The sequence below is a fragment of the Linderina pennispora genome (assembly GCF_002104995.1).
Source record: "Linderina pennispora strain ATCC 12442 chromosome Unknown DL89scaffold_2, whole genome shotgun sequence".
Classification (NCBI taxonomy): Eukaryota; Fungi; Kickxellomycota; class Kickxellomycetes; order Kickxellales; family Kickxellaceae; genus Linderina; species Linderina pennispora.
Genome location: NW_024468250.1, coordinates 70,978 through 98,355, shown reverse-complemented (window position 1 = coordinate 98,355; position 27,378 = coordinate 70,978). Strand labels below are relative to the sequence as shown.

At 51.6% G+C, this 27,378-nt stretch overlaps 15 protein-coding genes and 2 non-coding genes across 17 annotated transcripts; 9 read left to right on the top strand and 8 right to left on the bottom strand.

Annotated features, from left to right (window-relative positions):
* The first annotated feature begins 253 nt into the window (after positions 1–253).
* Positions 254–1,035, top strand: DL89DRAFT_80731 (uncharacterized protein). The gene has a single exon (XM_040892094.1). It carries the CDS (start codon positions 356–358, stop codon positions 920–922), a length of 567 nt encoding a protein of 188 aa, XP_040745996.1. The 5' UTR covers positions 254–355; the 3' UTR covers positions 923–1,035.
* An 813-nt stretch (positions 1,036–1,848) lies between these two features.
* Positions 1,849–2,953, bottom strand: DL89DRAFT_264866 (uncharacterized protein). The gene is given in 5 exon segments (XM_040886412.1): positions 1,849–2,118; positions 2,136–2,222; positions 2,251–2,316; positions 2,375–2,515; positions 2,583–2,953. The coding sequence occupies 4 exon segments, from the start codon at positions 2,892–2,894 to the stop codon at positions 2,163–2,165; spliced, it is 579 nt and encodes a 192-aa protein (XP_040745995.1). The 5' UTR covers positions 2,895–2,953; the 3' UTR covers positions 1,849–2,118; positions 2,136–2,162.
* Positions 2,954–3,801: 848 nt separating this feature from the next.
* On the top strand, positions 3,802–4,690 carry DL89DRAFT_273941 (protein phosphatase methylesterase; the record flags this gene model as incomplete). The annotated part of the gene is made up of 2 exons (XM_040889123.1): positions 3,802–4,401; positions 4,433–4,690. 2 exons carry the CDS (start codon positions 3,802–3,804, stop codon positions 4,688–4,690), a joined length of 858 nt encoding a protein of 285 aa, XP_040745994.1.
* Positions 4,691–4,720: 30 nt separating this feature from the next.
* On the bottom strand, positions 4,721–5,678 carry DL89DRAFT_290514 (uncharacterized protein; the record flags this gene model as incomplete). The annotated part of the gene is made up of 2 exons (XM_040890088.1): positions 4,721–4,980; positions 5,075–5,678. The coding sequence occupies 2 exons, from the start codon at positions 5,676–5,678 to the stop codon at positions 4,721–4,723; spliced, it is 864 nt and encodes a 287-aa protein (XP_040745993.1).
* A 1,525-nt stretch (positions 5,679–7,203) lies between these two features.
* DL89DRAFT_281382 (uncharacterized protein) lies at positions 7,204–9,363 on the bottom strand (the record flags this gene model as incomplete). Its single annotated transcript, XM_040889641.1, has 3 exons — positions 8,853–9,363; positions 8,447–8,776; positions 7,204–8,421 (listed from the first exon to the last, which is right to left on the bottom strand). Exons 1-3 carry the CDS (start codon positions 9,285–9,287, stop codon positions 7,204–7,206), a joined length of 1,983 nt encoding a protein of 660 aa, XP_040745992.1. The 5' UTR covers positions 9,288–9,363.
* A 287-nt stretch (positions 9,364–9,650) lies between these two features.
* Positions 9,651–10,424, bottom strand: DL89DRAFT_320456 (uncharacterized protein; the record flags this gene model as incomplete). Its single annotated transcript, XM_040891208.1, has 5 exons — positions 9,651–9,770; positions 9,824–9,984; positions 10,022–10,217; positions 10,245–10,376; positions 10,410–10,424. The coding sequence occupies 5 exons, from the start codon at positions 10,422–10,424 to the stop codon at positions 9,651–9,653; spliced, it is 624 nt and encodes a 207-aa protein (XP_040745991.1).
* A 793-nt stretch (positions 10,425–11,217) lies between these two features.
* Positions 11,218–12,206, top strand: DL89DRAFT_264863 (glycoside hydrolase family 24 protein; the record flags this gene model as incomplete). Its single annotated transcript, XM_040886411.1, has 3 exons — positions 11,218–11,223; positions 11,366–11,797; positions 11,838–12,206. 3 exons carry the CDS (start codon positions 11,218–11,220, stop codon positions 12,192–12,194), a joined length of 795 nt encoding a protein of 264 aa, XP_040745990.1. The 3' UTR covers positions 12,195–12,206.
* A 1,534-nt stretch (positions 12,207–13,740) lies between these two features.
* Positions 13,741–15,501, top strand: DL89DRAFT_220386 (CTP synthase; the record flags this gene model as incomplete). Its single annotated transcript, XM_040884450.1, has 1 exon — positions 13,741–15,501. One exon carries the CDS (start codon positions 13,741–13,743, stop codon positions 15,499–15,501), a length of 1,761 nt encoding a protein of 586 aa, XP_040745989.1.
* Positions 15,502–17,665: 2,164 nt separating this feature from the next.
* Positions 17,666–18,558, top strand: DL89DRAFT_281378 (uncharacterized protein). The gene has a single exon (XM_040889640.1). It carries the CDS (start codon positions 18,062–18,064, stop codon positions 18,479–18,481), a length of 420 nt encoding a protein of 139 aa, XP_040745988.1. The 5' UTR covers positions 17,666–18,061; the 3' UTR covers positions 18,482–18,558.
* DL89DRAFT_320453 (P-loop containing nucleoside triphosphate hydrolase protein) lies at positions 18,548–20,330 on the bottom strand (the record flags this gene model as incomplete). Its single annotated transcript, XM_040891207.1, has 3 exons — positions 20,216–20,330; positions 19,269–20,120; positions 18,548–19,237 (listed from the first exon to the last, which is right to left on the bottom strand). The coding sequence occupies exons 1-3, from the start codon at positions 20,291–20,293 to the stop codon at positions 18,548–18,550; spliced, it is 1,620 nt and encodes a 539-aa protein (XP_040745987.1). The 5' UTR covers positions 20,294–20,330.
* A 296-nt stretch (positions 20,331–20,626) lies between these two features.
* Positions 20,627–21,090, bottom strand: DL89DRAFT_308092 (uncharacterized protein; the record flags this gene model as incomplete). Its single annotated transcript, XM_040890927.1, has 1 exon — positions 20,627–21,090. The coding sequence occupies exon 1, from the start codon at positions 20,945–20,947 to the stop codon at positions 20,627–20,629; it is 321 nt and encodes a 106-aa protein (XP_040745986.1). The 5' UTR covers positions 20,948–21,090.
* Positions 21,091–21,677: 587 nt separating this feature from the next.
* DL89DRAFT_243675 (uncharacterized protein) lies at positions 21,678–22,717 on the top strand. Its single transcript, XM_040885040.1, has 3 exons — positions 21,678–22,098; positions 22,166–22,231; positions 22,314–22,717. Exons 1-3 carry the CDS (start codon positions 21,697–21,699, stop codon positions 22,677–22,679), a joined length of 834 nt encoding a protein of 277 aa, XP_040745985.1. The 5' UTR covers positions 21,678–21,696; the 3' UTR covers positions 22,680–22,717.
* Positions 22,718–22,992: 275 nt separating this feature from the next.
* On the top strand, positions 22,993–23,064 carry DL89DRAFT_t22. The gene has a single exon. It is a non-coding gene; the product is annotated as a tRNA-Cys (tRNA).
* A 51-nt stretch (positions 23,065–23,115) lies between these two features.
* On the bottom strand, positions 23,116–25,249 carry DL89DRAFT_281376 (uncharacterized protein; the record flags this gene model as incomplete). Its single annotated transcript, XM_040889639.1, has 8 exons — positions 24,726–25,249; positions 24,056–24,636; positions 23,938–24,026; positions 23,878–23,881; positions 23,658–23,750; positions 23,359–23,481; positions 23,221–23,282; positions 23,116–23,174 (listed from the first exon to the last, which is right to left on the bottom strand). The coding sequence occupies exons 1-8, from the start codon at positions 25,173–25,175 to the stop codon at positions 23,116–23,118; spliced, it is 1,461 nt and encodes a 486-aa protein (XP_040745984.1). The 5' UTR covers positions 25,176–25,249.
* Positions 23,597–23,669, top strand: DL89DRAFT_t23. The gene has a single exon. It is a non-coding gene; the product is annotated as a tRNA-Ala (tRNA).
* An 897-nt stretch (positions 25,250–26,146) lies between the features above and the next one.
* Positions 26,147–26,527, top strand: DL89DRAFT_80626 (uncharacterized protein). The gene has a single exon (XM_040892093.1). It carries the CDS (start codon positions 26,178–26,180, stop codon positions 26,442–26,444), a length of 267 nt encoding a protein of 88 aa, XP_040745983.1. The 5' UTR covers positions 26,147–26,177; the 3' UTR covers positions 26,445–26,527.
* On the bottom strand, positions 26,348–27,077 carry DL89DRAFT_264857 (uncharacterized protein). The gene has a single exon (XM_040886410.1). The coding sequence runs from the start codon at positions 27,050–27,052 to the stop codon at positions 26,612–26,614; it is 441 nt and encodes a 146-aa protein (XP_040745982.1). The 5' UTR covers positions 27,053–27,077; the 3' UTR covers positions 26,348–26,611.
* Between the last annotated feature and the right edge of the window lie 301 nt (positions 27,078–27,378).

Here is a 27,378-nt window from a genome sequence, read left to right as displayed (position 1 = left end):
CATTTATTCAAGGTTTTCGATACGCGGTGAATCTTTTGCGTGCGTCAATGTTAGGACACAAAATAGTTGCTAGATTATAGCCATCAGTAGCCTATTGATGCACGATGTGTGTTGGAGGAGGATTCTACAGGTATAGCCACCGTTTGCGTAATTTACTCCATGCGTGCTTTATTATTTAAATTTCAATCTGCCCAATCTGAATGGGCGCTCCGGGAGTCTGTGGGTGGTTGTTTTCGTTTCCGTTCTGGACGTTGTTCATGCCAACATCAAACAGGTCACCAACAAATCCCTCGAGGGCTTCGATGGCACCAGCGACCTGGCGGACGTGCTTGCTCTTGCTCTTTTTCACATCGGAATGACCGTTCTTGTGCCCGCTATGATGCGGCTGGTGCGCAGTGGGCGTAGGAAGAACTACTGGACCATGTCCCATGTGATCGCCAAAGGGGAAGCCGTAGCATCCAACACAGTCTTCGCCAATCTGACGAACCCTTCTTGCCCTTTCCGTCGCCCTTGCTATGCTTCTTGCCGTGCTTTTTCTTACCATGACTCTTCTTGTCGCCCTTTCCCGTGCTTCTTGTGTGAGGTGGCTGATGAAATGGGATCTTCAGTAGCGTCTTCAGGCGAGTTCTCAACAGAGTCGTTGTCAAGGATATCAGAGGCCATATCCGACCTCGCCAAGAATATCAGAGGAGGATTCAGTATCAACAGGGATATCTGCGTCTTCGCTGGCACCTTCAGTCTCGTCGTCGGCAAGCTGACGGACTTTCTTGTCCTTTCCCTTCTTGCTATGGCCCTTGTCGTGTTTCTTGCCATGCTTTTTGTCGCTCTTGCCATGCTTTTTACCGCTCTTGCCATGTTTCTTTTGCGAGGTGGCCGAGGACGCAGTATCCTCAGCCTGAGCCATCGAGAGGATCATCATTAGGACTGCTATCGTCAGTGGATGCCATATCATCGTTTCCGATGTTATCAGGAAGAGGATCGGCGTCTTGGGTATCTTCAGAGGCATCGACGCTCATATCATCTTCAGCCAATGTCATCTTCAGCGACCTGGCGGACCTTGACCTTGTTTTGGAAATGGTGCGACGGAGGGGTAGGGATAGCACCGAAGGTGCCGGTGGGTGGTAGAGTGCGGATGGTGGCTTTCAAAATCATACGACGGGGTCCTCAATAGATCCGTGTCCAAGGATAGCATCCGAAGAGAAATCTTCAATGATGTCCTCGAAGTCAACGGAGAGGGTTGGTGTTGCGCCCGCATGGTTTGCCGAGTGCTTAGATGGAATCACCACCGGCCCATGGCCCATGGGAATATGCCACTTTCTTGAAGAGTGCGGGTGGTAGGGCACTAAGGGTAGAAGCATGGCCATGGTGGCGAGCAGATGAAATATGGTGGTCAATAGAATGACTCTTCGGATTGGTGGGTAGGCGCATGATTGACGGGAGCTGCTACAGCAAGTGCGGCACAGAGGACAAGTGGGGCAGAGATAATGACGCGCATTGTTTCAAGCTTGAAAGTTGGTATTGGGTTTGGTGAATTGATGCTTTTGATGATGCTTTTGGCGATGCAGATGCAAGTGTAGATGCTGGAGCGAAATGTAGTTGTTGATGGAAACGAGGAATACCTTGGTGTCACGTCTAGCTTTTTATATGTCGCTTGACCTGTCGGTGCTGGCAGAAACGTCTATCTCGCCCCATGAGTATCGATGGTGAAGATGGAATTCTGATATCATAACATGCAAAGATGCACTGCATACCAGAAAGTACCAATCTTGGCATGACGCAGTTTCCTTTGAACCGTTCCATGCGTCACCGCCTGCCAAGCGAAATGGCATCCTCAAATATCTAAGAAGGAATAGCACAGCATGCTATCTATTTTTAGTTTTCAGATATGCGCAGAGTCAATCCTAGTGCCAATTTACATACCAGCAGCCATGTCAATCAGTTCTAAAATTGCAACCAAATGGTACTTGGCAACCGCTTGCATGGTCCGAAAATAAGCCGCAGGGCTAGGATCTAACAGACCGAGGTCCTGGAAGCACGTTGCGCCAAATCGCTGCTCAAGCAATATCTGCCACAAGCAGGCTCCTCTGCCTCACCAGTGCTGGATATATTGAAAGTATAGTTGAATTGAAAGTATAGTTGACTATGCAGGCTATACAGGCTATCTAGCTATCCCTCTCCACACGCGACAGAATCCATTGCGTATACTCGTCAGCTAGCTCTAGCTCATGCCCAACCACGCCAGGTAATCACATGGAAAGGGCAGTTCTCAATTATCTTGAGCTTCTTGTCGAGACTGTCAGGCAGACCAGCAAAGAACTCTCTTGTGGCATTCGGATCCGTGATACTGTCACCATCAGCATGTGTCCAGCAGCACCGGCGTGATGAAATCAGATGCGCGAGCAGTAATGCGAGGGCCTACAGTATACATATCGACCAAAGTACCCAAGGTAGAGTAATTTAAACAGAGGTCGTCTCTTTCCCACTGCTCCACTATCGCTTGGTTGTTAAAAAGCGTCTTCGGGCTTAAATCCGCAGGTTTTCTTGATCTTGCGGCTGGCAGAGTCTTCTTCGCAGCTCTTGACCTCCTCGTCGCTCGGTACTAAGAGCCCAGAGTTTTCAAGCGCAGGTGCGTCTGATATGATACCAGCGATATGACCATCCTGGTTGTGGACCAGGCAGTAGTTGAGAACGTGCATGCCTCCCATCGAGATGCCAAACATGAAATGTTTCACACCGTCGATCATAGCAAGTCTGTTCATGGCAGCAATGTCCTTGACAACGTTATCTACACCGCCGTTGTCTCCCAAGTCACCGGCCTTGCTCCCAGACTTGCCAAACCCGCGCTGGTCGAACCCAAAGAACTGGATTCCGACATGTGCAAAGTACTGAGCCATTGCTGTGTAGTTCTCAACTCGGTCGCCGAGCGCATGCATGAGCAGCAGGGTGGCCTTGGGCGGCTGGACTACGGACTTGAACAGGCGAGTGTAGAACTCATAACCATTAGCTGTGACCCACTTGGTCTCTTCCTCGACCACTGATTGTGAGATGGCCATAGTTGACCGTGCTGTTGGATGTGTTTAAGCAAATAACGAAAGCTAGAGAAGATAAAATGCATTTCTACACACTATCTGGACTAGAGAATGGCTTGTGTGGCTGACTTATGTCCACACACCACTCTACGCTATATACGGCGTATTCCCACAGCCACCTGTTTGGCACAATGGTGCAATAAATTGTTAGGTGGACCAGAAAGTAAACTTGATTTCTAGATCCGTGGTGGCATGATACAAGAGACACCGAAAGTGCTGAAGCGTGTTCACTCAGCTGCAAATACTAAGCTGTCTATGGCAAATAGAATTCCCAACGCGCAGCATTAGAGCAGTCGGCATGCCTCAGGATTCACTGTGTATACAGCTCAAACAGCTCTGGTGCGACATCCTCCTGGAACTGGATTTCGATGGAACGGACAGCCTTCGTAGATTTTAATCTTCTTGTCTAGCTCGTGCAGGATTGCCAGCGCGGCCTTGGGTGACTGCATTGGGGACTTCTACAGATACGTGTAGAGCCTGTAGTTGTTAATACTAGAAAGCCATGATCAGATGCGGCTCGGAGAGCCGACAGCCCCACCAGCCGAGCTAGGCATAATGGCCAGCTCACCAGTCCATGCAGGCTTCCACTATTTGCATTTCAACTCCGCCTTGCCCTCCTCATTAAAACACCTTTTTGTCAATGTGGCAGTCAATGTTCAAAGCACAAACCATCCCAGTGCCGCCTGCCGCCCCTGCCGTGCCCAGTACAAGCATGCTGCACCCGCTCGACTGGTCCAGCTACTTTGACAGCAAGCAGTCGATAGAGGTAGGCAACACCGCTTTCAATGTGTATTCCTGCAAGCACACAAACACAGGCCCGATCTTTATTCTGCACCATGGCGCCGGCCACTCGGGCCTGACATTCGGGCTACTGGCCAAGCACCTTTCCGCCAACCTCCCCGCATGCTCCATAGTAGCCATGGACTGCCGCGGCCACGGGGATACCACAGGCCCACACGATGACCTGAGCCTGGCGCAACTGGTGAACGACCAAATTGCAGTGTTCGAGGAGATGTTTCCAGGCAATGCGCGCGACGTGGTGCTGATGGGGCACAGTATGGGCGGAGCGGTGGCAGCACATAGTGCGAAGCGGCTGCAGCATGTGCTAGGCGTGGCTCTGGTCGATATTGTCGAGGGCTCGGCAATGGACTCGCTGCATGCGATCCCGGTGTTCATCAGTATGCGGCCGCAGAGCTTTGCGTCAGTGGAGCAGGCGATAGCCTGGCACATCGACTCGGGCGCCATCCACAGTGTGGAGTCGGCACGGCTCTCGGTGCCGTCGCTGGTGCGCGAGATTGAACCGAAAAAGTATGTGTGGCGCACGGACCTTCTGCCCACCTGAGCCGTTCTGGCGCGGCTGGTACCAGGGCCTGTCGAAGGCATTTGTCACGGCACCTGCAGCCCGACTGTTGGTTCTGGCGGGCACTGACCGCTTGGACAAGGAGTTGCTGATTGCGCAAATGCAGGGCAAGTTCCAGCTCGAGGTTCTGCCTTCAGCCGGCCACACAATCCAGGAGGACCTGCCGCAGCAGCTGGCGGAAATCCTAATGGCGTTCTGGCAGCGCAACCAGCGTCTGAACATCCCGGTGCGCCGACTGTGAAAAAATTTATTAGTAATGCAATTTTTGTTTTCATGTCGCCCGCTCAAACAGATCTGTTTCCACCACGGACACGCGTTCGGCCACATCCTGCGACCACGGAAATCGTAGCTGCTGCCCGAGCCCGCGCAAGTACCCATCGACTGCCAGGCTGTCAGCCTGGACCTGCACCAGCGCAAGCTGCGGCAGCCGTGCCAGGATGACCTCCGATGGCCGCCGGTCGATGATCAGAGTTTTGTTGCGGATCACGTACATTGCCAAAGTATGCAAGGTGTTGCTTAGAGCCTGGTCGCCTGGCACGTCCTCCGGCAACCGAGACTAAATCGCTGATCGCGCAGACCAAAGTTTGCAGCCACTGCAAGCTGCGGAGTAGCTTAATGGCGCTACCAAACGACACTGTGATCAACCCTACATTCAAATACCGCAACTCGTAATGCCACAGATCCACTTGGTCGGTACGCACCGACACGGTCGGGATCTGGTCGTGCAGAAGCAGTCTGTGCAGATGCGGCAGTAGCAACAACCTGTGGAGCTGTGCCGACACAGCCTCATCGCGCAGCCGCTCGGCCGAAAACGGCTGGATCGAGTATTCAGCCGACCTAAGATTCGGTACATTCGCCGGCACCAGATCCATGCCCGCCGCGGTATGCGTTGCCAGCGTGGTCAATTCAGGCAGCTCAATCTGCATCACCAGGCTGGCCAGTGCATGTGCTGTGCCGCCGGCCCGCTGCTGCCACGCAGAATGCAATTTATCGCAGAGCATTTGCAGCCTGGGGAATGTGCCTAAAGGGATCGCAAACCACCTGCCGTTTTCCAATGTGCCGCACAATTTCTGCAGCTGCGGGAACACTATGGGCAAAGACTTGGTGCCGTATAGGACTCTCCGCAGGGCCGTATATGACGACATCAGGAAGGTAAGCGAAACCAGCGTGCGGGCGGACCGCCGTACCAACTCATAGGCGTTCGCCTGGGCGTCCAGGCTAGTAAACATTAGCGAGGTTGGCGTGGCCAGTTCCGAAATAACCACAGGCAAAACATATTCAGCTTCTGCGTAGTTGTTTGCCACCGCAGCGTACCCTTTGAGGCATGAAAGGGACCTAGCGATGCCTTGCGCAGCCGGTGTTTGGAGGCATGTGAACCGCGGTGTTTGCGCTTTTCAGGTAGATTGCTGACAGGCCTTGGCATATGAATAAGGGCTGAGTGGTCGTTTGTGTTGCTGGGTCTTCCACAAGATCCGCCTCGACAATCACCGTGTGGAATGAATATACGCCATCGGAGAGAATGGATGCTAGTGCTGGGATGGCCTGCTTGGAGGACACTGTGGGCAATACTTCAATGTAGAGCGTGTGTATTAGCCGCGATGCTGCCAAGCTCAGGTTGCCAGTATGTCTGTTGTTGTCGATGGTGATAATGTAATGCATGTACAGGGCAGGGAGAAAAAGCTGGTACCACTCGCGGCAAACGCACAGCAGTGGCGATAGCGCCTTTGCCCGATCCCTGTAGTACTGCTTGTCAAAGGCTGCAATGTCTGTGGAGCCCTTTGTGCACTCACCAATGACAAATTGTATGATTCGACGACGTATGACAAAGGTTTGCCAGCTGCCACACCATTTGGCTCACTACCAAAATGAACGTAGAAAGGAAAGGAAAAGTGTAGGAAGAAAGGTGCTAGGGAAACTAAAGAGGAAAAACAAATATCGCTATTATCACAACGTTGGTATAAAGGCGCGAATAAACCGCGTCACATGGAGTCACCGTTGGAATAAAACTTGATTTGAAACTACTGCACGAATTAATGCCCCATGTCACACTGCTTGCCTCACATGGCAGAACTGCTGGTGTCCCTTGCAAAAAGGATTTGCAGTGTGTACCGACACCACATTTTCTGGCTCTCGGTGCTGTTACTGCGGCGCAGGGTCAGCCGCCGACTGGTGGGACTGCGTCCTCGAGAACTGCCCGCCAGTCGCCGATACCGGCGTGGCCGGGCTCGCGGTATTGCCTCTGCTGGGCGGCGCACCCTCAAAGCTCTGCTGTGCGCGGTGCTCGAACCCGTGGCCAAACTCGGGGAAGGCAAACCCAAGCCTCTGCATCGTCACCAGCACCCTGGCATCATACCACGGGCGGTTCTTCATCTCCAGCCCCTTGCTGCGGTTAGCGGCAAAGTACGCGCGCAGGCCCTTTTCGCACACCCGGTTGGCCATGTCGTTGGTGCCCTTGGAGACCAGTGAGCCGCAGACGCGCAGAAGAAAATGAATGTCGAGCACAAGCCGGTGGACGCCGAAATGGCTGAACCGGCCGCTTTTCGCCTGCCGCCGTCTCCCAGTTGCGCGGCTCAATCATCTGCACAAACAGGCAGTCAATGATGCCGCTCAGGACTGTGCGCTTGGGCAAAGCCGGCCAGCTGTCGAGCGCGCGCGCCACATCGCCGAAGCCGCAGCAAGAGCCGCTCCATTTCCTGCGACGGCGTCATTGCGTCGGTCACCGTGCTGTCGTTGTTGAAATCGGTGGTGACAAAGTCAAAGGTCGCCCGGGCAATCGCCAGTGACTGCTTCTGGCAGAACACGTCCTGTAGGGACAGCGGGAAGGCCTCGAGCCGCTGCTCCAGGTTGTGGATGTCGGTGACGGTGCGCCCAAACACCCGGTCGAGCTGCGTAGCCGATGCGTGGGATCACCCAGCTCACAATGGCTTGTGTGCTGACCAGCAATGCGAACTCTTGTGCATATGTGATGGTGCCGCGACGCAGTGCCGTCAGGAGGTGCTTGAGCACGCCTTCGATTATGGCGGTGACGCTGGCTACTGACTGGCCGTACAGCGAGTCGCGCACAATGTACCGTAGCTCGTTGCCAAAGTCCGTCAGCACCTCGTCAAGCTTGCTAACAGCGGCAATGATTGGGATCTGCTTGCCAAACACCTTTGCCAGCTCCTCCGTACCGGCCGTGATCTTGCTGGCAATGGCCAGCGAGTCCTCGGCGACGGCCTTTCCCAACATTGCGATGCACCGGGTCTCGTAACTGCGGATGCAGCCGGTCAGGTCCGGGAAGAACTCCTGGTCCAGCATGAACTTCAGATCCAGCCCGGCGTGGCCCAGAATCTCGACCTCCACCAGCGTATGTTTGAGGCACGACGCGATGGTCTGGAACTTTTGCGTCTCGTGGAACACGTGGCGGCGGAAAATCGCCGCATACCCGGCCATCTCCTGGCGCACCCAGGCGATCAGCGCCGAGATCATGGTCGGGTCCTGGAAGAATTCTGAATACCACTCGCAGGTGTTGCGGATCAGGCGGAAATACACCACTGCCAGCTCGCGGATATACAGCCGCGTGTTGCCCTCGAGCTTCAGCTGCCGCGTGCGGTTCTTGATGGTCGCGCTGCGCGACGCCAGGAATGCCTCCTTGGCCTCCTTGTCCCACCCCAGCCGGTGCAGCAGGGAGACGTTGCCTGCCACCTGCTTGCGCGGCGAGCATGGAATCAGCAGATCTGCCAATATCAGCCGCGCCAGCTCCGCAACATGCGCCTCTACGGCCTCGCGCACAGCCTCCGGTCCCTTGCCCGCCGCCTCCAGCCGCTGCTTCAGCTTCAGCACCAGCGCTGTCGACTCGTCGAACTCGCGCCGAGCAATATGGATGTCCAGCGCATCCAGCATCTCATCGAACCGAGCCCTGGCGCCGGCGCTCCCACTGTCCTGCCTCGTCCTCGGCAATGCTGCCCAGCTGCCCGGACGCCCCTGATTTGACTGAGCGGGCCGGGAGGTCGCGTACCGGCGGCATCGGCATGGCGTCCAGCGAGAACAGCGTGGATTTGGCGTGGTCAATCAGCATGACAAACTCCTTCTTGGACTCAATATGCGCAAAGGCAAAGATCAGTGTCTCGGCGCGGTTCACCAGCTTGACCAGATTGGCCATGCGCGGCGAGTCGCCCAGGTCCTCGACCGATACATCGGCCATGTTGAATGCCCGGTCGGCCACCGGAATTGCCTGCGAGTAGTTGCCGCGCTTGCGCCGCACTGCCAGCAGCAGAATGTCGTTGAGCACAACCACGTCGATTTTCTGCCGCGCGGCCAGCGTCGACGGGCTGAGCTCGCCAATGCCCTTGATTTCGCCAATCACGTGCCGGTTCGGCGCAAACGGCACAAATCCGCTGCGCATCCTGCACCGACCGCCACACCTTGGCCAGCTGCTCCTTGAACATATCCTGCTGGTTCGCCATGCTCATGCGCAGCGTACGCCGCCGCCCCAGGTTTTCCTCTGTCTCCTCCTCAATCAAATCGTCACCCACCTGGCTGATATTATACAGCAGCTCGCGCAGCAGCTGCATGTCGCGCTCCATTCCTGAGATCTCCTTGGAGATAAACACAAAGCTCTCGTAGTTCCGGTACACGTTCTTTTGCAGGTTTCGCGCCGTCAGCTTGCGCGAGTCCTCCAGCGCCTTGCGGAACTGCCGGATGCTCTTCTCGGGCACTGCCTTGAGCGTGCGCTTCAAGTAGTCTTCGGGCTTGAAATTCGACGCGACCAATTCGCTCAGCACTACATTCGGCACCTCCGCCTGCTGTGCGTCTGCCGCTGGCTTTGCATCCAGCATGGCGCGCGGTGCTACTGTCATAGGTGCGCCGCATGCTCTTCTTTCTCGACATTGTGTCCATCTCGCCGTGGAATTCAATGAATAGCAAAAAAAAAAATTAAAAAAAAATACAGGGTGCGAAACCTGCCTGTACCATTGTCTCCATTAATAACGTCACTCTCAAACATCTACTACCCCCACATGCTGGTGATTCGGATTATTGATTGCTTGGCGACGATCAGCAAGTCGCTGAACCCCCATCGTGCCCAAGACACAATCCTCTCTAACAACAGTGTCAACGGGTGGTTCCGATATACTACATTCATCCTCATATCCATGTGCTTTGCTTATAGTCGTTTTTGGTATTTTGCTTCCTTGGGATATGCTACATAGAGTATTAATTTGTCACTTTCCTGCTTGTTTCTTGAGGTGGGTGTACCCGAACGAGCTCTTGGGGACAGTCCACGTGCCGTATTTGTGATGCTTGTAGTTGTACTCCTCAGTAGTGACGCTGTTGCCCGAGATCTTGGCTACCCACACCACATATCCTACCTGCTGCCTTGGTCAGTCTGGCCCACAGCTCCCGGCTTCGGCGTGTTGCTCACAGTGACGCCCGAGGCATGCGCGGCGTCATCCCACTCGTTGGCATTATCCCACCTCTTATCCTTGTAGTGGTTGTTGAAGTCGATGCCCAGACGTGAGTTGATCCACCGGACGACGAAAGTTGACACACTGGCACCTGTAGTAGCTCCACTTGTCGACGCCATTGCAGCTACCGTCTTTGTATGGATAAACATCCTTCATCGGATCCGCACTAGTGCTAGGCTTGTCACCTGGCTTGGGATTGTCGTCAGGCTTGTCGCAGGGCTTGTCACAAGGCTTGGGTTTGTCGTTGGGCTTGGAGCATTTCTCGGCCACATAGCCGTTGCCCGTATTTACATAATAGTCGCTCACGTAACAGCCGTGCTGGGTCTTGTCCTAGATATCGTTGCCCTTGACGTCTGTACCCGGAGTCTGGCACGAGAGCGTCACCTGGGCTCCTTTCTTGTACACGAGGACGACCTTGTGTGAGGTCCCCGGACCTGGGCGGCAGTTGACAACACTGCCCTTGATGGCGTAGCCAGAGACGAGCTGCAAGGCAGTGGCGAGTAGAAGAGCAGCGACTGAAATGAGCTTCATTTATAAGAATATATATTTTTGGTCTTCTGGTCTTCTGGTTGTGATATGGTTTGAATAGGGTTTGAAATAGGATATCCGGCGAGTTTATATACAAATCTCCAATCTCTACTTCACTAGCCATATTTCAGTGAAATTCTTGTAAGCAGCAATAGCTCATATAGCAAACAAGCACACATAACGCAACTGTTGCTGCTGTCGATATGTAGCCTATTCCAGAAATCACCCTAACAATTCTTTCTAGATTAATGCTAACAAGGCTATTACAAAGATAATGCAACTTCATGAGAATTTGGAGTGCATCCCATTTCGATAGAAGCGCTAATGTATGGCAGACATGTTTTTTTCAAGCTATGGAATATTTTAGCCGGTTTTTCCTATATTTTTAGGTCATGTAATCCAAGATATTCCATGCATGCTTATATACGAACCGCTTAGCTTTACCACTACATCAATACCCAAGTGATGTGTTTATTTTTAGATGCCGTGTATCTGCATAACCATGCATGCTTACATGGAGATCGACCTGGAATTTGCACCATATGATTTTTGCCTGTCAATTTATTTTTAGATACTCGCTCAAACCGGTAGCTCCTTGAGCAAGTTCTGGACTGTTGTAAGCAAGTTATCAAAAGTTGCAAGACCGTCGTTTATTTTTAGCACCAGCAGCATATGCAGTGCATTGATTCCTGCTCTATGGTGACTACATCTTTCAACAACGCATACTGAGCCGTAAACAGATGGTGCAGCTACCCATGTGCTAATTTTAGAATGACCTGCCATGCAAAGTAAAGCCATGACCGTATGCCTCATGCTTGCATCTCGAAATCTCTCGCATATATAGAGGGCATGCTGCAGCCTGCTTCCATCGACCCATCATCAACAGCAAAAACAACACCTTCCACTCTCTCCCCAACTACACACAGAACATCGAAAAGATGAAGCTCTTCACAGCCACTGCTCTCGCTCTTGCTGCCACTTCGCAGCTCGCTTCTGGTTACGCCATCAAGAGTGACGGTGTTAACTGTCGCTCTGGACCTGGTACCAGCTACGGCGTCGTTCGCTCATACAGCAGCAGCGACGACGTCACTCTCTCGTGCCAAACTTCTGGCGAGACTATCAAGGGCGACTCCCTCTGGGACAAGACCCAGCACGGTTGCTATGTCGCTGACTACTATGTCAAGACTGGCAGCAGCGGCTACGTCACTACGAAGTGCGATTCCGCTGGTGGCGGATCCACCGGCGGCGGCGGCTCTACTGGTGGCGGCTCTTCGAACGGATACTGCAAGAGCGTCAACGCTGCTGCACTCAACATGATCAAGGAGTTCGAAGGTTTCGTCAAGAGCCCGGCTCCCGATCCCATTGGTCTGCCTACCGTCGGCTACGGCCACCTGTGCCAGACCAAGGGCTGCAAAGGAGGTCAAGTACGGCTTCCCGCTGACCCAGGCCACTGCTGAGGCTCTGCTCAAGGACGATATCCCCAAGTACACCTGCCTGGGCAACTACCTGAACGGCAATGTCAAGCTCAATGACTACCAGTGGGGTGCGCTGGTGTCGTGGGTGTTCAACGTTGGCTGCGGCGGAGCCAAGTCATCGAACCTGGTCAAGCGTCTGAACGCTGGTGAGAACCCGAACACTGTCATTGCCGGCGAGCTGCCCAAGTGGAACAAGGCTGGTGGCCGTGTTCTGTCTGGCCTGACGCGCCGCCGCAACGCCGAGGTCAAGCTTGCCCAAACTCCCACCAACGCTCAGGCCTACCCTAACTGCTCGTGAGCAAAAAATATCTGTAATTATCTTTTCTTTCTAGTATTTCCAATATCAATACTTCTCCAGCCATAAATGAATGGTAGTCATACAATTTGTGACTATGGTTATAGATACTTTGAACATCGTATGCGAGGGTTAGCTCTGAGGATTAGATGCCCACTGATACAGAGTTTGTCCAACTTCAACGAGTGTAGCGTAAATTATTTGGCTTTATTGTTTGAAACCAATAACTAGATCACAACACTGCTGCCAGCAGCAGCGAGCCAGCGCTGAAACACCTACGCTGAGCAGGCCATCAAGATTGGAGATGTCCATGATCGACATTGCACCAACAGCCATCCGACACGTTCAAATGACCGGCTAGCCGTGATGCTCTTATCGACGTGTCAACCCATGCTGACTAGCAGCCGAACTCGCATCGCGAGCAGAGCAACTCTAGTATCATGAAATTAGACTCGGGGAGTAGCAGGTGCCAACATTCCTCTACTCTGAATTGGAACACTGCACATTTATAAACTCTGTGGCGGTTATGCTGCTAGCACTGCCTGTCCATTGATACATCGTTTGTTTTCAACTATATTATCGGTACAACCATAGAAATGAATCGCCTTGATCTTCAGGTCCATGATAGTCGGAGTGAAGGCGAAAATAATGCTCAAGATGAATACACTATATGGGCTTAAGAGATTACCCAGCTTTATTTGTCCTCTTCACTATTCAGAGTCGATAGGGCTTGAATGAATATAGCTGGGTACCACTATCGCTGTCTATACCTTCTTGCTACTGATGCGATTTTGCTGTGAAACTATTCAACATAAACACCAATACCTATCACCAATGCCCACAATGGCACCAAATATCCTTGGCTGCCATTATAATTTCCAGATATCCAGATACGTTCCACGTGCCAGTATCCCCGTAGACTCATAGATGCCTTTGTTTGTCATTGGGTTTCGGACGGCTCTCCACAGCCCGGCTCGCCGATCCCGAGCTGCTAAGCCGGCTCCAGGTTCAAGAGAAAAGCACATCGCAGCCCAGCGGCGATTGGCTGGTGCAGATTTGCGGTTGAGCTGCATTCCCCCAAAAAAAATTTTGAATCGAGTGCCTGCGCAGACTGGGTAAAACGGAGGAGAAAATTTTTCAACCATGGCCGCTGCTCCAACGGGTATAAAAGGGGAGTGTCTCCCAGGGCCAAAATGTGTTTTCTTCCCGTTCTCCTTCCACATCTTCTGAGTCGGGCACTTTAACTCTACGGCAATCCAAGCAATGTAAGGGCAAACTCTCCATCTCCGATGCGAGAGCAGATCTAGAGGCGCCGTCCACGCGCCACCTGCACAGGAGTTCTTTTACTCTCTGCATGCGCTGTGGCGGTCAGTCATCTGTAACCTGTAATCGCTGGATTTTATCACCAAATTACGTGCTGTTGCTCATAAAAAATATTTTTTGCGCCTAAACTGCTTGGATGCTGACCGTCTATCGGCTATGGCCCTTTCATTTCTGTAGAGTTACCCCCTCCATCTGTCATCTTTATCATCTGAACTACACCAGCACTATGGCCAAGCAGACCAAGTACATTATTGTTTCGGGAGGTGTGATCTCTGGAATCGGCAAGGGTATCATTGCGTCGTCGACGGGACTTCTGCTCAAGACTCTGGGTCTGACGGTGACCTCGATCAAGATCGATCCGTACCTGAACATCGACGCCGGCACGCTCTCCCCGCTGGACCACGGTGAGGTGTTTGTGCTGGACGACGGAGGTGAGGTCGACCTTGACCTTGGCAACTACGAGCGGTACCTGAGTGTGCAGTTGTCTCGCGACAACAACATCACGACGGGCAAGATCTACCGCGAGGTCATCGAAAAGGAGCGTCGTGGTGACTACCTGGGCAAGACCGTGCAGGTGGTGCCGCACATCACCAACGCGATCCAGGACTGGGTCGAGCGCGTCGGCCGTGTGCCCACGTCGCAGAACGGGCGCATCCCTGATGTGTGCATTGTCGAGCTGGGCGGCACTGTTGGCGATATCGAGTCGGCGCCGTTCATCGAGGCCATGCGTCAGTTCCAGTTCCGTGTCGGCCACGACAACTTCTGCCTGATCCACGTGTCGCTGGTGCCTGTTGTTGGCGCTGTCGGCGAGCAGAAGACCAAGCCCACGCAGGCGTCCGTGCGCGACCTGCGCGGTCTCGGCCTGTCGCCGGATATCCTCGCGTGCCGGTCGGCTACGCCTTTCGAGGAGGGCATCCGCGAGAAGCTCAGCATGTTCTGCCAGGTGCGCCCCGAGCAAGTGTTCTCGGTGCATGACTGCGAGAGCCTGTATCACGTGCCGATCCTTCTGCGTAAGCAGGGCATCATTGACGTCCTGACCGAGCGCTTGAAGCTCAACAAGCTGTCGATCTCGGGCGAGCTGCAGGGCGAGGGTGATGCGCTGTGGGCCCAGTGGCGTGAGTTTGCCCGCCGCCGCGCGCGCGACCTCGAGGTCACCACCATCGCTGTGGTCGGCAAGTACACGTATCTGACCGACTCGTACATCTCGGTGGTCAAGGCGCTGGAGCACGCGTCGCTGAACGTCAACCGCAAGATCGAGATCAGCTGGGTCGAGGCCTCGGATCTCGAGGAGTCGTCGGCGCAGAAGGACCCGCTCAAGTACCATGAGGCCTGGCAGCGTCTGTGCGCTGCCGACGGTATCCTGGTGCCGGGCGGCTTCGGTGAGCGCGGTGTCGAGGGCAAGGTGCTGGCTGCCAAGTGGGCCCGCGAGCACAATGTGCCCTACCTCGGTATCTGCCTGGGTCTGCAGGTGGCTGTGATTGAGTTTGCGCGTCACGTGGCCGGTCTGCCCACTGCGCACTCGGCCGAGTTCCGCGAGAACTGCGACACCCCCGTGGTTGTTTTCATGCCCGAGATCGACCGCACCACGATGGGCGGCACCATGCGCCTGGGCTCGCGCCCCACCAAGTTCCAGGGCACGAGCTTTGCCCAGAACTCCAAGATCCGCCAGCTCTACGGCAGCGTCGACGAGGTCAACGAGCGCCACCGCCACCGCTACGAGGTCAACCCCGAGCGCGTTGATGAGCTGGAGGCCAAGGGCATGCACTTTGTTGGCCGCGATGCCGACACTGGTGAGCGCATGGAGATCCTTGAGCTTGAGAGCCACCCGTACTTTGTCGCTGTCCAGTACCACCCCGAGTACCTGACCCGTCCGCTGTCCCCGTCGCCGCCGTTCCTGGGTCTGCTGCTTGCTGCCTCGGGCCAGCTTGACTCGTACCTGTCTGGTGCCGGCATTGCTGCCGATGTCGACACTAAGCTGAAGATGTAAAGAACTCGCAAAAACCTTTCCTTTTATTTAATTTTCTCTTCTCTGTTTTACATTAGAAGTCCTCCTAGGGCACATATCACGTACTTTATTTGCTTTTTTAGTCAGTTCCAAGACATCTATCGCATCTGCACCTCAGAATCTGGACACAGAACTGGTTGCTGGCGTAAGCAATTGCTGAGGTGAACATTTTAGGGCATGGGTATATTATAAGATGTAATAGAGATACAAAGCATGAGCTTGGCTGCAGTGCGGCATGTCGCAACCTTGCCATCGAGCAGCATATACCACTCTGCCTGTTTTCTCCTCACTCACACAAAGATGGATCCTTTGATTTTACTAGTCAGATATCCCTGTGCATATGTCGCATGTACATCGCTTTCCTGGGTAGATGTCGTCGCTGATGGGACATACAATAGCAGAGTTGACCATTGGTGGATGTATACACTTTGTCGCAAAATCAGAAAGGGACAAAAGAAGGAATACGAGGAACTCCCAACAGCATTCCATTCTAGGAGTGCCTTTATAGGCACAAATTCTCGCTGGATGTTTGCACCTACTGCTGTTGTATTGATGCTTATCACCCAGCCAAACCAAATAGCACAATTATCCATTTTGCATGAGCACAACTGCTCGAAAGAATCACACCAGCATCATATAAAGCGCACATTGCAAGGGCAGCTGATATCAATAATTAAGCCTGAGAATGGTATTTGACAGTTACTCACATTGCTGAATCCCTCTACTACATAAAGCTTTATTGTCCAAGTGTGTCAGACCGTCCACTAGAGCCTTTTTGGTTAGTTGAAAGGATTCACGCCTTTTGAGCCTCACAACAAGTATGCGCGACTCGTTCTGTGAACCCTTAAAAACAATACCCTCTCTTTTAGCTGATGGATTCAGATCCTAAGCTGTCAAACATATATCTGAAAGAAACTGGTAAAACTAAACCCGGCACCATATACTAAAGCGCTATTCGTCTTCGATCCTTCACATTTTGTAGGTCTAGCAATCCAATAAACAAATCACTTGACTTCCGCATCCTCGGCGCTCAGACTTGGAACTGTTGTCTTGCTGGTCAACACACATCCTATATTTAAAAGCGACCCTCTCCTGTGATATTCACCTTTTCTTTTTCCTCGCCCCTTTCCATACATTCTGACTTCCCTACAAACCCCCCTTTACATTCCGTTATTTAATCTTCATGGCTGCCAGCTATGACATATCCTGATGCTGGGTTCGACTTGGTGATGTGTATCGGCAACCACTCATTGGATATATTTAACAGCACAAGAATCGCCTACCGTGGACAATGGCATGAAAGCCCACTTTTGCTCTGCAGCCTCCTGTGATAAAAATAAATTGCTATACTTACAGGTGAGTTGCATCGAGGTCACTTCGAAGGAACACACCTCATATTGTGTCAGACAGGCAAGACACCTGCAAGGTTTCACTACTGACCCCGCACCCGATAGGTCTGCTGGCACCCAGACTGTAAACAAGCAAACAATCCCCCAAGCCAAGCCCCTAGCAAGAGTAATTATTCTTAATTTTCCAGGCAGTTTCTATATCAGCCTTAAGCCATGAACCTCTGTAGCAAATTCACTTCCACAAAATCGACGGTCTAAACCCTATTGACTAGCTGAGCTCGTACCGCAGGCGCCACAAGTTTAGTAAGTTTATTACACTGAACAATGCAATATGTAGATATACACATTTGAATGTAAACGGCATGGATAATGACAAAGCCCAAATTTATTAAGATCAACATTGCTGGTAATACTATGTTTCAACTTTCTGCTTCATCGCCTGTTATTCTGTTGTGTTCTGCACAATATTCGCATGGGCAGATTTCCTGCATAGGGGGCAGTAACGTAGGGTACAGTGGAAGTACGGATCTTGTTCATGCTGTTGAGAGGACAAATATATCTGAGGGATGAAAGAAGCTGCTGTTGGCCCTCGCCTTTATAGGTGAATTGTCCAAAAGCCGACGCCATTGACTGCGTTTACTGTCAGTATGATACGCATCACCCAGAACTGTCTCAACGTATTAAACCCTTTTTAGGGGGTGGATCCAGAAAACGCTCCATATCACACGAAGGCAGCTGGAAATTCACCATAACATTCCGCGTAGAGCAACATGTCATCTGTTTCTTGCGGCGCTTTTTTTTTTTCACAGGCGTAGTAGAAGCTTTTGTATATTACCTTCTATACGATATAATGGCGAACAACAGGGAAAAGGAAGCAATGAAAGCCAGTGAAGAGGCCTGAAGAGCGGCAGGAAGTGAGGGAGGAGGCAGATCAGGGAGAAGTCTCAGACTCTTGCTCAGACTCGGAATCGTCGTCGGACGAGTCCACGGCCGACATAACCGAGCGGCGGAACATCCCCGCCCAGCTGCAGCCACAGGTCGAGCGACTTAAGGCTCTGCGCGCCCGTCTTGCCCACTCTTCGCAAGAAAACAAAAAGCAGGTCTACGAGGAGTACCAGCGCAGCCGCGAGAACCCAGGTTCTGAGCGCCGCGCCGAGCGCAAACGGCGGGCAGCCGAGATTGCCAAAGACAAAATGGACTACCAAGGTGACGACTACGAGCGTACACGGTTCAAGGAGTACTCAGTCGAGCAGGTAGAACGCTATGAGGATAAGCGGCGCCGGAAGGAAGAGCGGAAGGAGACGGGCTTTACGGATTTCGCGCAGGTCAATCAGCGCAAGTATGAGCGGGATATTGCGAAGCTCAGGCCCGATCTGGCCGCCTACCAGAAACAGAAGGCGGGAGAGGGATCGGGAGTCGAGCACCGGCCTGAACCGCGCAATATCGAAAAGCTGGTCAAGATGGTTGACGACCAGCAGAAGCGCCGCGATGCACTGCACCGGCCCGAAATCGAGAAGGAGGGCGAGGACGTGACGTACATCAACGACAAGAATGCCCGCCTGCCATCGCCACATCAACCGCATGTACGACAAGCACACAAAGGAGATCCGTGACAACCTCGAGCGCTGGCACTGCTCTCTAAAGAAATTCCAGTTATATTTAAATTTAAATACGAGCACTTACTCCGAGTCGTCGCTCTTGGCACGCGGCTTCTTGGCCTTGGACTGGCCATCTGCCTTCTTCTGGTGCCGCTTCTTTGCATAGTTGGGCTTGGTGCTGATGTCCTTGCGCTCAACGGGCTTCTTCTTGAGCTTCTTGCGGTCGTTGTTTGTCGGGTTCTTCATCTCCAGCATCCACTCGGGAACATCGCACCCGGACTGGCGCATGACATTGACGATCACACGCAGGTATGGCGCATCCTCCTTTGTAATATACGTGATGGCCTTACCGGCCCGCCCTGCACGACCCGTTCGGCCAATACGGTGAATGTACGACTGCGCGGACTGCGGGAAGTCGTAGTTGATCACCATATTGACACCCTTAAAATCAATGCCTCGTGCCATCAGCTCTGTACAGATCAGCACCCACAGCGCACCCGAGCGGAATTTTTGGATGATCCGGTTCCGCTGCGTTTGCGTGCGGTCTGAATGGATCACATCGACGTTGATTCCTTCGAACACCAGCTCGCGGAACAGCTCCTGTGCTCGATCAATGGATTGGACGAAGATCAGGCAGGGCGGCTTGAATCCCGATGCAATCATGTTGCGGACCTCCACCAGCTTGCCCTCCTCCTGGCCCACATACACCAGCTGCTGGTCGATCGTGTCCGTAGCAGAGTTCATAGCACCAATGATCACGCGCACCGGGTCCTTTCATGATCGTCTTCGCCATTGACTCCACGCTCGACGGCATCGTTGCGCTGAACAACGAGATTTGCAAGTTCGGCGACGTGCATGCTGCCAGGATCTCGTCAACTTGCTCCAGGAAACCTTTCTCCATCAGTGTATCCGCCTCATCCAGAACCAGCCGCCGCACGTGCTTCAGGTTAATCTCGCCCTTCTGGATCGAATGCACCAGCCGCAGCGGCGTCGTCACCAGGATATCGTACCGCTGCCGCATCATCGGGTCCTCTGCCTGCAATGTCGCCGCCTTCTTCGTCATCAGGCACGTCTTGACCTTCTGTCCGAATGTCAGATTGCGCATATGCTCATAAATCTGGGTTGCCAGCTCTCGTGTCGGCGATACCACCACCGCGCGGAACCCTTCCTTTTCGGGCGTATTAATGTCATGCAGAATCGACAGAAGGAATGCCAAGGTCTTTCCTGATCCAGTTGGTGCGTTGGCAATCAGATCGCGCCGGTGCACTGCAATTGGCACCGCTTGCATCTGGATCGGCGTCGGCTGTCGGAATCCAAACTTCTGCAGATTCCGCTGCACAAACGCCGGGAATTCGTGCTCCTTGCACAGCATATCAAACGATTTTACCGGGTGCGGCACGTCGCTGCCTGTCACCTTGATCCGGTGCTTCTTCAGGAATTCGGCAACCTCTGACTCGCTCTGGAATGGCGAATGGTCATCTTCCGTATGAATATACTGACTGGCTGATCCACTCAGCTGGCTGGTCGGCACGCCCGCTGTCTTTTTCTTTTGCTGCTGCTGCTGCTGCTGCCTGCCATGATCACCAAAGAAATCGAGTTCTTTGGGCACGCTGTCCACTACATCGACCGTGTGGTGTGCAGCACGTTTCGATGGCTATAAAAAAGCAATACATGTGGGGAAGTTTTAGCTGCAAGGCACTTGACAGCCAACCAAAGTCTCCACGTTTTCTCTCTCCTTTCAATAACTACCTTGAACACGGAGATATCTTCCTTGAACCGCGCTTTGTCGAATTTGGCCCCGGCGCCAAGCAATTTGAAAAAGTCCATGGGAAGAATAGAGCAGAAAAAAAGGTTTGGGAATGAGCGCGACAAATGAAAAGAAAAACACACACAAGCCCTCACCTTACGATCTCTGAAAAAAATGCACAGCTGGGGCTCAAAATCAGGCTTGTAAATCAACTTAAATTTATTTCCCGATCACCATGCTGGAAATCATACTGTCGCTTGCCAGACACTATGGCGGTTGCACGTGTGCGGTGTCTGACCGACGAGGCAAGTGCTGCGTACAACCGCGCCAGGTCTTGTGTACAGGTGATCGCCCACAGCCTCTTCCCAGATATTGCAGCCACATTCATTGGAGTTCCAACTGCAAGCTGCATATTAAACGTCCACCTTGACAACCGAGCTTGTCAGGTAACCACCGTTGTGGTACTGCCCTATGCTTTTCTCGTAGGATACTAGATACTGTACATAGCTAATAATCGATGAAGCAGGCGGCGCTGCACCGTCACGATGTGATTTCCGCCATTGCCATGTGAACCGTGAGCCATCTATATTGAATCTGGCTGTGCCTAGGCCGGCAGAGTTCCAGTTGGTTTGAATTACAGGGCTAGATCCAGCACAGTCCTTAATTCCTTGCTCATATAGCTGAAGGATAATTGTGTTGTTGGTATCCTTGAGCCATTCAGGAACCTTAGACATAGCTACAGCAGCATCGCGCAGTCAGCGACAGTCGTAATTTGGAACGGTTTTGGCAGATAAAGCACATACTGCTCCAACCGCTGCACTTTGAGAGGAGTACGGGGTGAGTATTCCGTTGATGACATGCTCTGGTTGACTATTGGCTCGTATAATCACTGCCTAGTATGAAGCATAGTGGGGAAGACCTTGATTAGTAGAGTGACGAAATCTGCTGCCTGCTGTTGCTGTGGTAAATGTAGCTGTGTCAGCGGCAAGGAGGATAGCGGTGATGAAAAGGATTTTATTCACTGAATGGAAGACAATAGATACTCGCTTTAGTTAATAGAACGCAGACCAGGCAGGTGTGGTTTATATATCGCAATCTTTTGTCATAGAAATCCAATCGAAAGTCGAATCTACATCATAAACATAGTTGGTATGATACCTGACCCCGTCTTCAGCATGTGCAGATATTTCTCGGCACTGGTAGTGCGTATAGTTGAGGGATACCCTACTCTGAGCCACAATCTCACAAATTAATCCATGGAGATCATACATCAGCGCCCTTCTACCCACAGCGTTTGCCTAGGTAACAAGAGGAACAATGATATGCAGACATTGCCCACCACCTAGGCAATTTTCCAGGGGCTACCCCCACCTCGTTCAACCATAGTTATCCAATCATGTGCCAGGGATGTTTGGTCCAGTGTATGTATGTGACCCTATGAGGGACTCCTATTTTCAACCCCTCATAGAATTCTGTTTTCAATATGGCCAAGCACAGTTCGCGAAATGGGGAATCATTTGATTGGGCTTCTCGCCAGCACTCACTTCATAACAGGTCACAGAAGCTAGGCAAGGGAGTTTCTATTACCACTCTTGAGCTACCTTATGATATCCTGTGTGATGGCTGCAACAAGCTATTGGAAACTGGGACTCAGCTAAAGACTGAAAAGAGGATGGTTGGAAACTATCTCAGTACGCCAATATGGAGCTTCCGGACAAGGTGCTGTGAATGTCGGCACTGGATCGAGTTCCACCATAACCCGGAGGGCATCGGGTACCTAGTCACAAGAGGTGCCCGTAAGATGATCGTGCCTGAACCAGTAATTGATAGAGGAAGCCCAAAAAAGCAGAAGATAGAAACAGACGACCATGTGGCGGCTATAAAGGTAAAAATCTAGAACTATATAGGATTGCTTGCACATAGTCTCATTAGCTAATATGTTGAATGAGTAGCTTTTAAACGATAGGCAATGGAAAAATGCGGATGATGCCAACGCACAGCTACGAAAAGTATTTAGAGTAAGTAAACCGTGTCATTTTGGTCTGGGTGCTGATGGTAATTGTTCTGATAGTATAATGTCTCAAATCATGTTGTTTTTAGGCTGCAAAGAAAGAGCGCAAGCAGACCCGGGGTGAGTCAGAGGTGATTCGAAGCGTGGTTGGTATACCCGCATCATCTAATTCGTCTGAAAAATGGGGTCTGAATGAAACAGCCACAGGATTATGCGGCATCGACCACACATCCACAGTGCGCAAACGTATCAGAACAGTGCCACCAAGAAAACCGCTGCCCATTCAAGACCGAGTCTGGCACATTCGTCCAAAGGATGCCGATCCATTCACAAGCAATGCACCATTATCACAGTTTACTGACAAGACTTTGGCTGACTACGGCATCAGAAAAAAGAAAAATACTGATCAAAGCGAAACGCAATGGACTCGAGGAATGGCTTCATATATACACTAGCGGTTCGTCTGAGAGTGAATAATATTTATACAATCAGCATTAAGCAATAATAATGAACATCAAGAATGAAGAAGCGTGTCAAAATGACGATAATTTTCAATATGTATGTTATTTTATGGACCAGTATAATCACAGCACCTGAATTCTGTAGCGACTGTTTGAGTCATGTTTGAGGAGAGAGTCTAAAATCGTCAAATGACGAATGTGCTGTTTCGTATTACTGCTATTCTGGCAACCCCCGACTGAGATTTTCAGGCCAAAATTTTCAACAGGGCGATCGGCGCAGAATCGACACTCGACCGGCAGCATCCAAGGGGCTTTAGCTCAGGGGTAGAGCAATTGGCTGCAGTCCAATAGGTCACTAGTTCAATTCTGGTAGGTCCCTTCCCTTTTTATTCCCTTGGCCATTGCATTCCACTACTGCATAAGTTACTATCTACCAGAAAGAGCTAGGCAGTATATAGTCTTTTGATTTGGTAGTTATCGATACCAAGGCTATATCAATGGATGGTACAGCCATTAACTTCGAGTTTCCACGTACAGTGAAACCCTAGATACTCTGTGTTCTGTGGAGAGGAATTCAAACGCTGAGTGATGTCCAGACTATATATCCATATAGTAACTAACCTATATGTTGACAGGCATTGCATGCTAATAATATTGCGACTTTGGCACTTACTTCTGAATATATGCATCAGCTAACCAAATATTTGGATTCTCTGCAACTACCAATGCAGAACACCATGCATTTATTATCAGGTAAACACAGCCATTGATTGTTTGAAGGCCTGTTCCATAGCATCTGCTGGGAGTAAGGCGAAATCAAGGAAAAATATTATTATAAGCTTAATTTCCAAGGAAATAGGAAATTAGAAATCGGTAATCGGATTAGCTGCTGGTTCCGAATCTTCTGATCTGGGGGTCTAGCTCAAATGGTAGAGCGCGCGCTTCGCATGCGTGAGGCACTGGGATCGATACCCAGGTCCTCCACAGAATTTTTGCTGCCATCCTCGGTGGTCGCCGTTCTTTTTTAATGTGTCGGTGATATCGAGTGCATCTTTCAGCCCGGTACTGTTTTAGATGTGTTGGGCATAGCAATGCTAGTTTCTTTTTCTTTGGCATAGATGTTGTGGCCGTTTGATCCGTAGATACATTAGGCATCCGCTACCTTGGTGTGTGGTGATTCACGCAGACTTACCGCGCTAATATGTGAGGATAGTGCTGAGAAAAATACAGAAAGGAGAGACTTGGCTCTTACCGTGTGATATTCCATGTGATATGTAAATGGCTACTGGAGCAACAGCAGCATGTGTATTGTTATACAGAGCAAAGCCATATGTATGTGTTCTATAAAAAGGTTACAGCTCAAACGAGACATTCTGCGTGGCAATGTACGCCAAATTGCCCTTCTCGTCCTTGATACAGCCACGCAGGAAGCCAATAGGATTTTGTCGTCCGCAGGCACTCGATCTCCAGGGTCACAGTCGAGTTGACCGGCACGCCCGCCAGGTAATTCGTGGTCAGGTCGGTCGACACAATCTTCTTTGCGCCATTGGCAACCACAGGCAGTGGCAATTTTGCCGGCCGCATTGAACAGAGTGAACACGCAGCCGCCGTGGATCGTGCCCCAGGTATTGCAGTCGGTGTTCTCGACGCTGAATGTGAAGGTCAGGAAGGCGCTGGTGACCCGGTCGCCCTTGGCGCCAGTGGGCTTGATGCTGACGAGCTGCAGGCGCGAGACCGGCGGCGTTGTCAGCTTGACGTTGCTAGCCAGCAGCTGCTTGTGGTATGTCTCGGCGCGGCGGGTCAGCTCCTCGGCAGGCACGGGCGACGTGAATTCAGGTGCAGCGGTCATTGGTATGAAATTAGAGGCAAAAGTGTATAGAACTAGTAGTGTAAAAAAGGAGTGACTGTTTTGCTGTCCTTTTTCCACAAGATCGGACCGAAGGTCCCGAAACTCGCGGACAATCGGAGGGTTTCAGAGTCCGAGGGGGGCGTACAAACTCGCGGCCGTCAGACCTAAAACTTCGCCTGTGCCTTTCGCACAAGCTCGGGTTTCATAAACTTTGTATGCTGGGCCGTCGCATAGACCACCTCCGGTGTGGTGGCATCGCGAAACACTGTGGTTGTTGCTGGCGGCTGGCTGGTGCTGACCATCTTGTTCTCGATGATGATACGTGTGCCGGGCTTGATCGGACAGAGAGCCTTGGTCGACAGCGAGGTTGTGACGCTAGGCATTCCCTTACCAGCTACAACCATCAGCGGACTGGTCAAGTTGTCGGTGACAGTAGCGACCCATCCTTCGTCCAGGGTGCCGGCGATGCCGATCTCGTCAGAGGTGATGACGGTCTGTGCGTCAAACGAGAGTGTGCTGACATCGACAGAAATGACGTCAACACCAACATTCATGCCAAAGTAGACGAGGGACGGGTCAGGCTTGAGCATGCTGGCCATTAAGTCGAAAAAATCCTGGTTAGCGTCGCTGATATTAGCCATGTTTACGGTTATCGAATCGGAGCGAGAAAAAGAGCAGTTTACTGAAAAAAAAAAAAAAAAAAAGATAAAGGGTGTGGAAAAGAGAGCGGTTGCATGAGGGGCAGCCAGATGTAGATTGACATAACCTATTCTGGCATTACATTTTTGGCTGGATATCCACAAGGTTGCTTTTGTAAAATTTTGTCTGCGACCCGACAGCATAAATCTCTGCTGGATTCATCTTGTCGCGGAAAACGGCGACTGCGTGCGGGTTGGCGCTGTCGCGTGTGGTTGTCACTTTGCAGCAAATCTCCGCCAGGGTGTTTGGGCGAATAGGCGTCACAGCCTGTACTGAAATGGTCCTCGACACAGACTTCTTGCTATTATCTCCTAGCGAACCGATAATCATGGCAGTAGTGTTATCAGTGACAGTGCCTAGGCATCCCTCATCCAGGGTGCCGGACGCGCCGATTTTCGTTCTCTGTAATGGCAATCTCGCTTACCATCTGGCGGTCTTCCAAGCTAACATGAACCAGCTTGGGCTGCACCTCAATGCCGTAGTAGAGGTAGGAGCCTATCCGCCTGTAGCGGTCAGGAACTGCTTGGTAGAGCTCGGCGTCGGCCTGAGCGCAGTTTGTTGTCGTGGCATCCGAAGAAAAAGGAAAATTGACGATGGTGTGTAGAAAGGAAGAGGAAAAGATCCGCCTTGAGATGCAGTGCGGAGGAGACGGGCTAAAATTCACCGAAGCCGGTATTCAGTTTGAGCAACCGTGCAGTGCTCTTGTCATTCATCTGAGGACAAGGGGTAAAAAGGTGGGATTTATACATGTGCAGGCATGGCCAGTCAAGCTGCGGACAGGGACAAAATGACAAGCCGAGCGGCATCTGCTAATGCACCTCGAAAGTAATTAAAATAGCTGACGAGGATGTCTATGCACCATTTTTTTTGCCTCAGTAGAGTAATAACATTAACTGGGTGGATTCGCCCTGTGCCTGGATTTCAGACAGCCTGCGCCACGAAACATGGCTTGCTGCTCTTTCCGTCTTGTTGGTTTTCATTTCATTCTATTTCACTTTATTCACTTTCTTAAGCGTATCAAGCGTATCTCTTTTAGAGATAAAGTCTATCTCCATACCATGCTAGCATCGGCTGAGGCCGCTCCGGTTTCCCAGGAACATAGTCAGGATGCCGACGAGATGGACTGCGTTCCAACGTTTTCGGATAAGACGCCGTGGAAGAGTTTTATTATTATACTGGACCACCCGTACGACTACTGCAAGCTTGACTAGCTAAATTGTACTGTAGCTGTGGCTCGGTTTGTGATATGTATAGTTCAAAGTAAATTATTTGGGCCAGCTCGGGGGCATTGCCCTGGCTTGGTTTCACTTCGTGTCAGACAAGCTGCCCCACTCGTGGCAGCTGCAATCGAAGGTGTGCTGGTCTGCAGTTAGCCGGCTTATTTCTTTAGCGACTTGAAGAACTTTGTATGCGTAGCCAAGGCGTAGATATCGCCGTTCTCTGACTCAAAAGTGGCAATGGCATGGGGCATGGAAAGCCCGGTGTCTGTGACCTGGCACTTTATAAGAACTACACAGCCGGGTTCTATCGACTTCACGGCTTGAACGCTCAATGATGTAGTGACGGCGGACTTGCCTTCATTTGCGACCGAGATCATGGTGGATGTCCAGTAGTCGGCGACAGTGGCAACCCAGCCCTCGTCGATACATCCTGATGCGCATATTTCGCTGTCAGTGACGGTTGTCTGGATCACGGCAGAGCGCGATTGTGCATCGGCTGAAATGACCTGCGCCGGTACCTCGGCCGAATAATAGTAGTGCGAGCTTTTGTGGCGGGCTGTGTCAATGACAAGCTGCCGGTACTGTTCGTTGTCTAGCATATGTGTCTGTAGAGGTGATAAGATGTGTCCGAGGTGATGAGCCACTTGGGTCGTTGGCGGATAATCAGTTTGCATGCGAATCCTAGCGGGCTATTCTTATGGATTCGAGCAAGGGCATGCTAATAGAGCTATTAGATGTTTGTTCCAATGCAACATGCCCTCAGACTGTGTGGTAAAAAGGTCCATTTCAAGCAGAGGCATAAGACTGGCATCTGTCTACTTGATTCCATAATGTGGTGATCGCCAACTATTCTAGCCTCTAAATGTCAACAAACTGGCCGAGTTGTTCAGACACGATTTTCGCAACAGTATTGCTCCATTCGGCT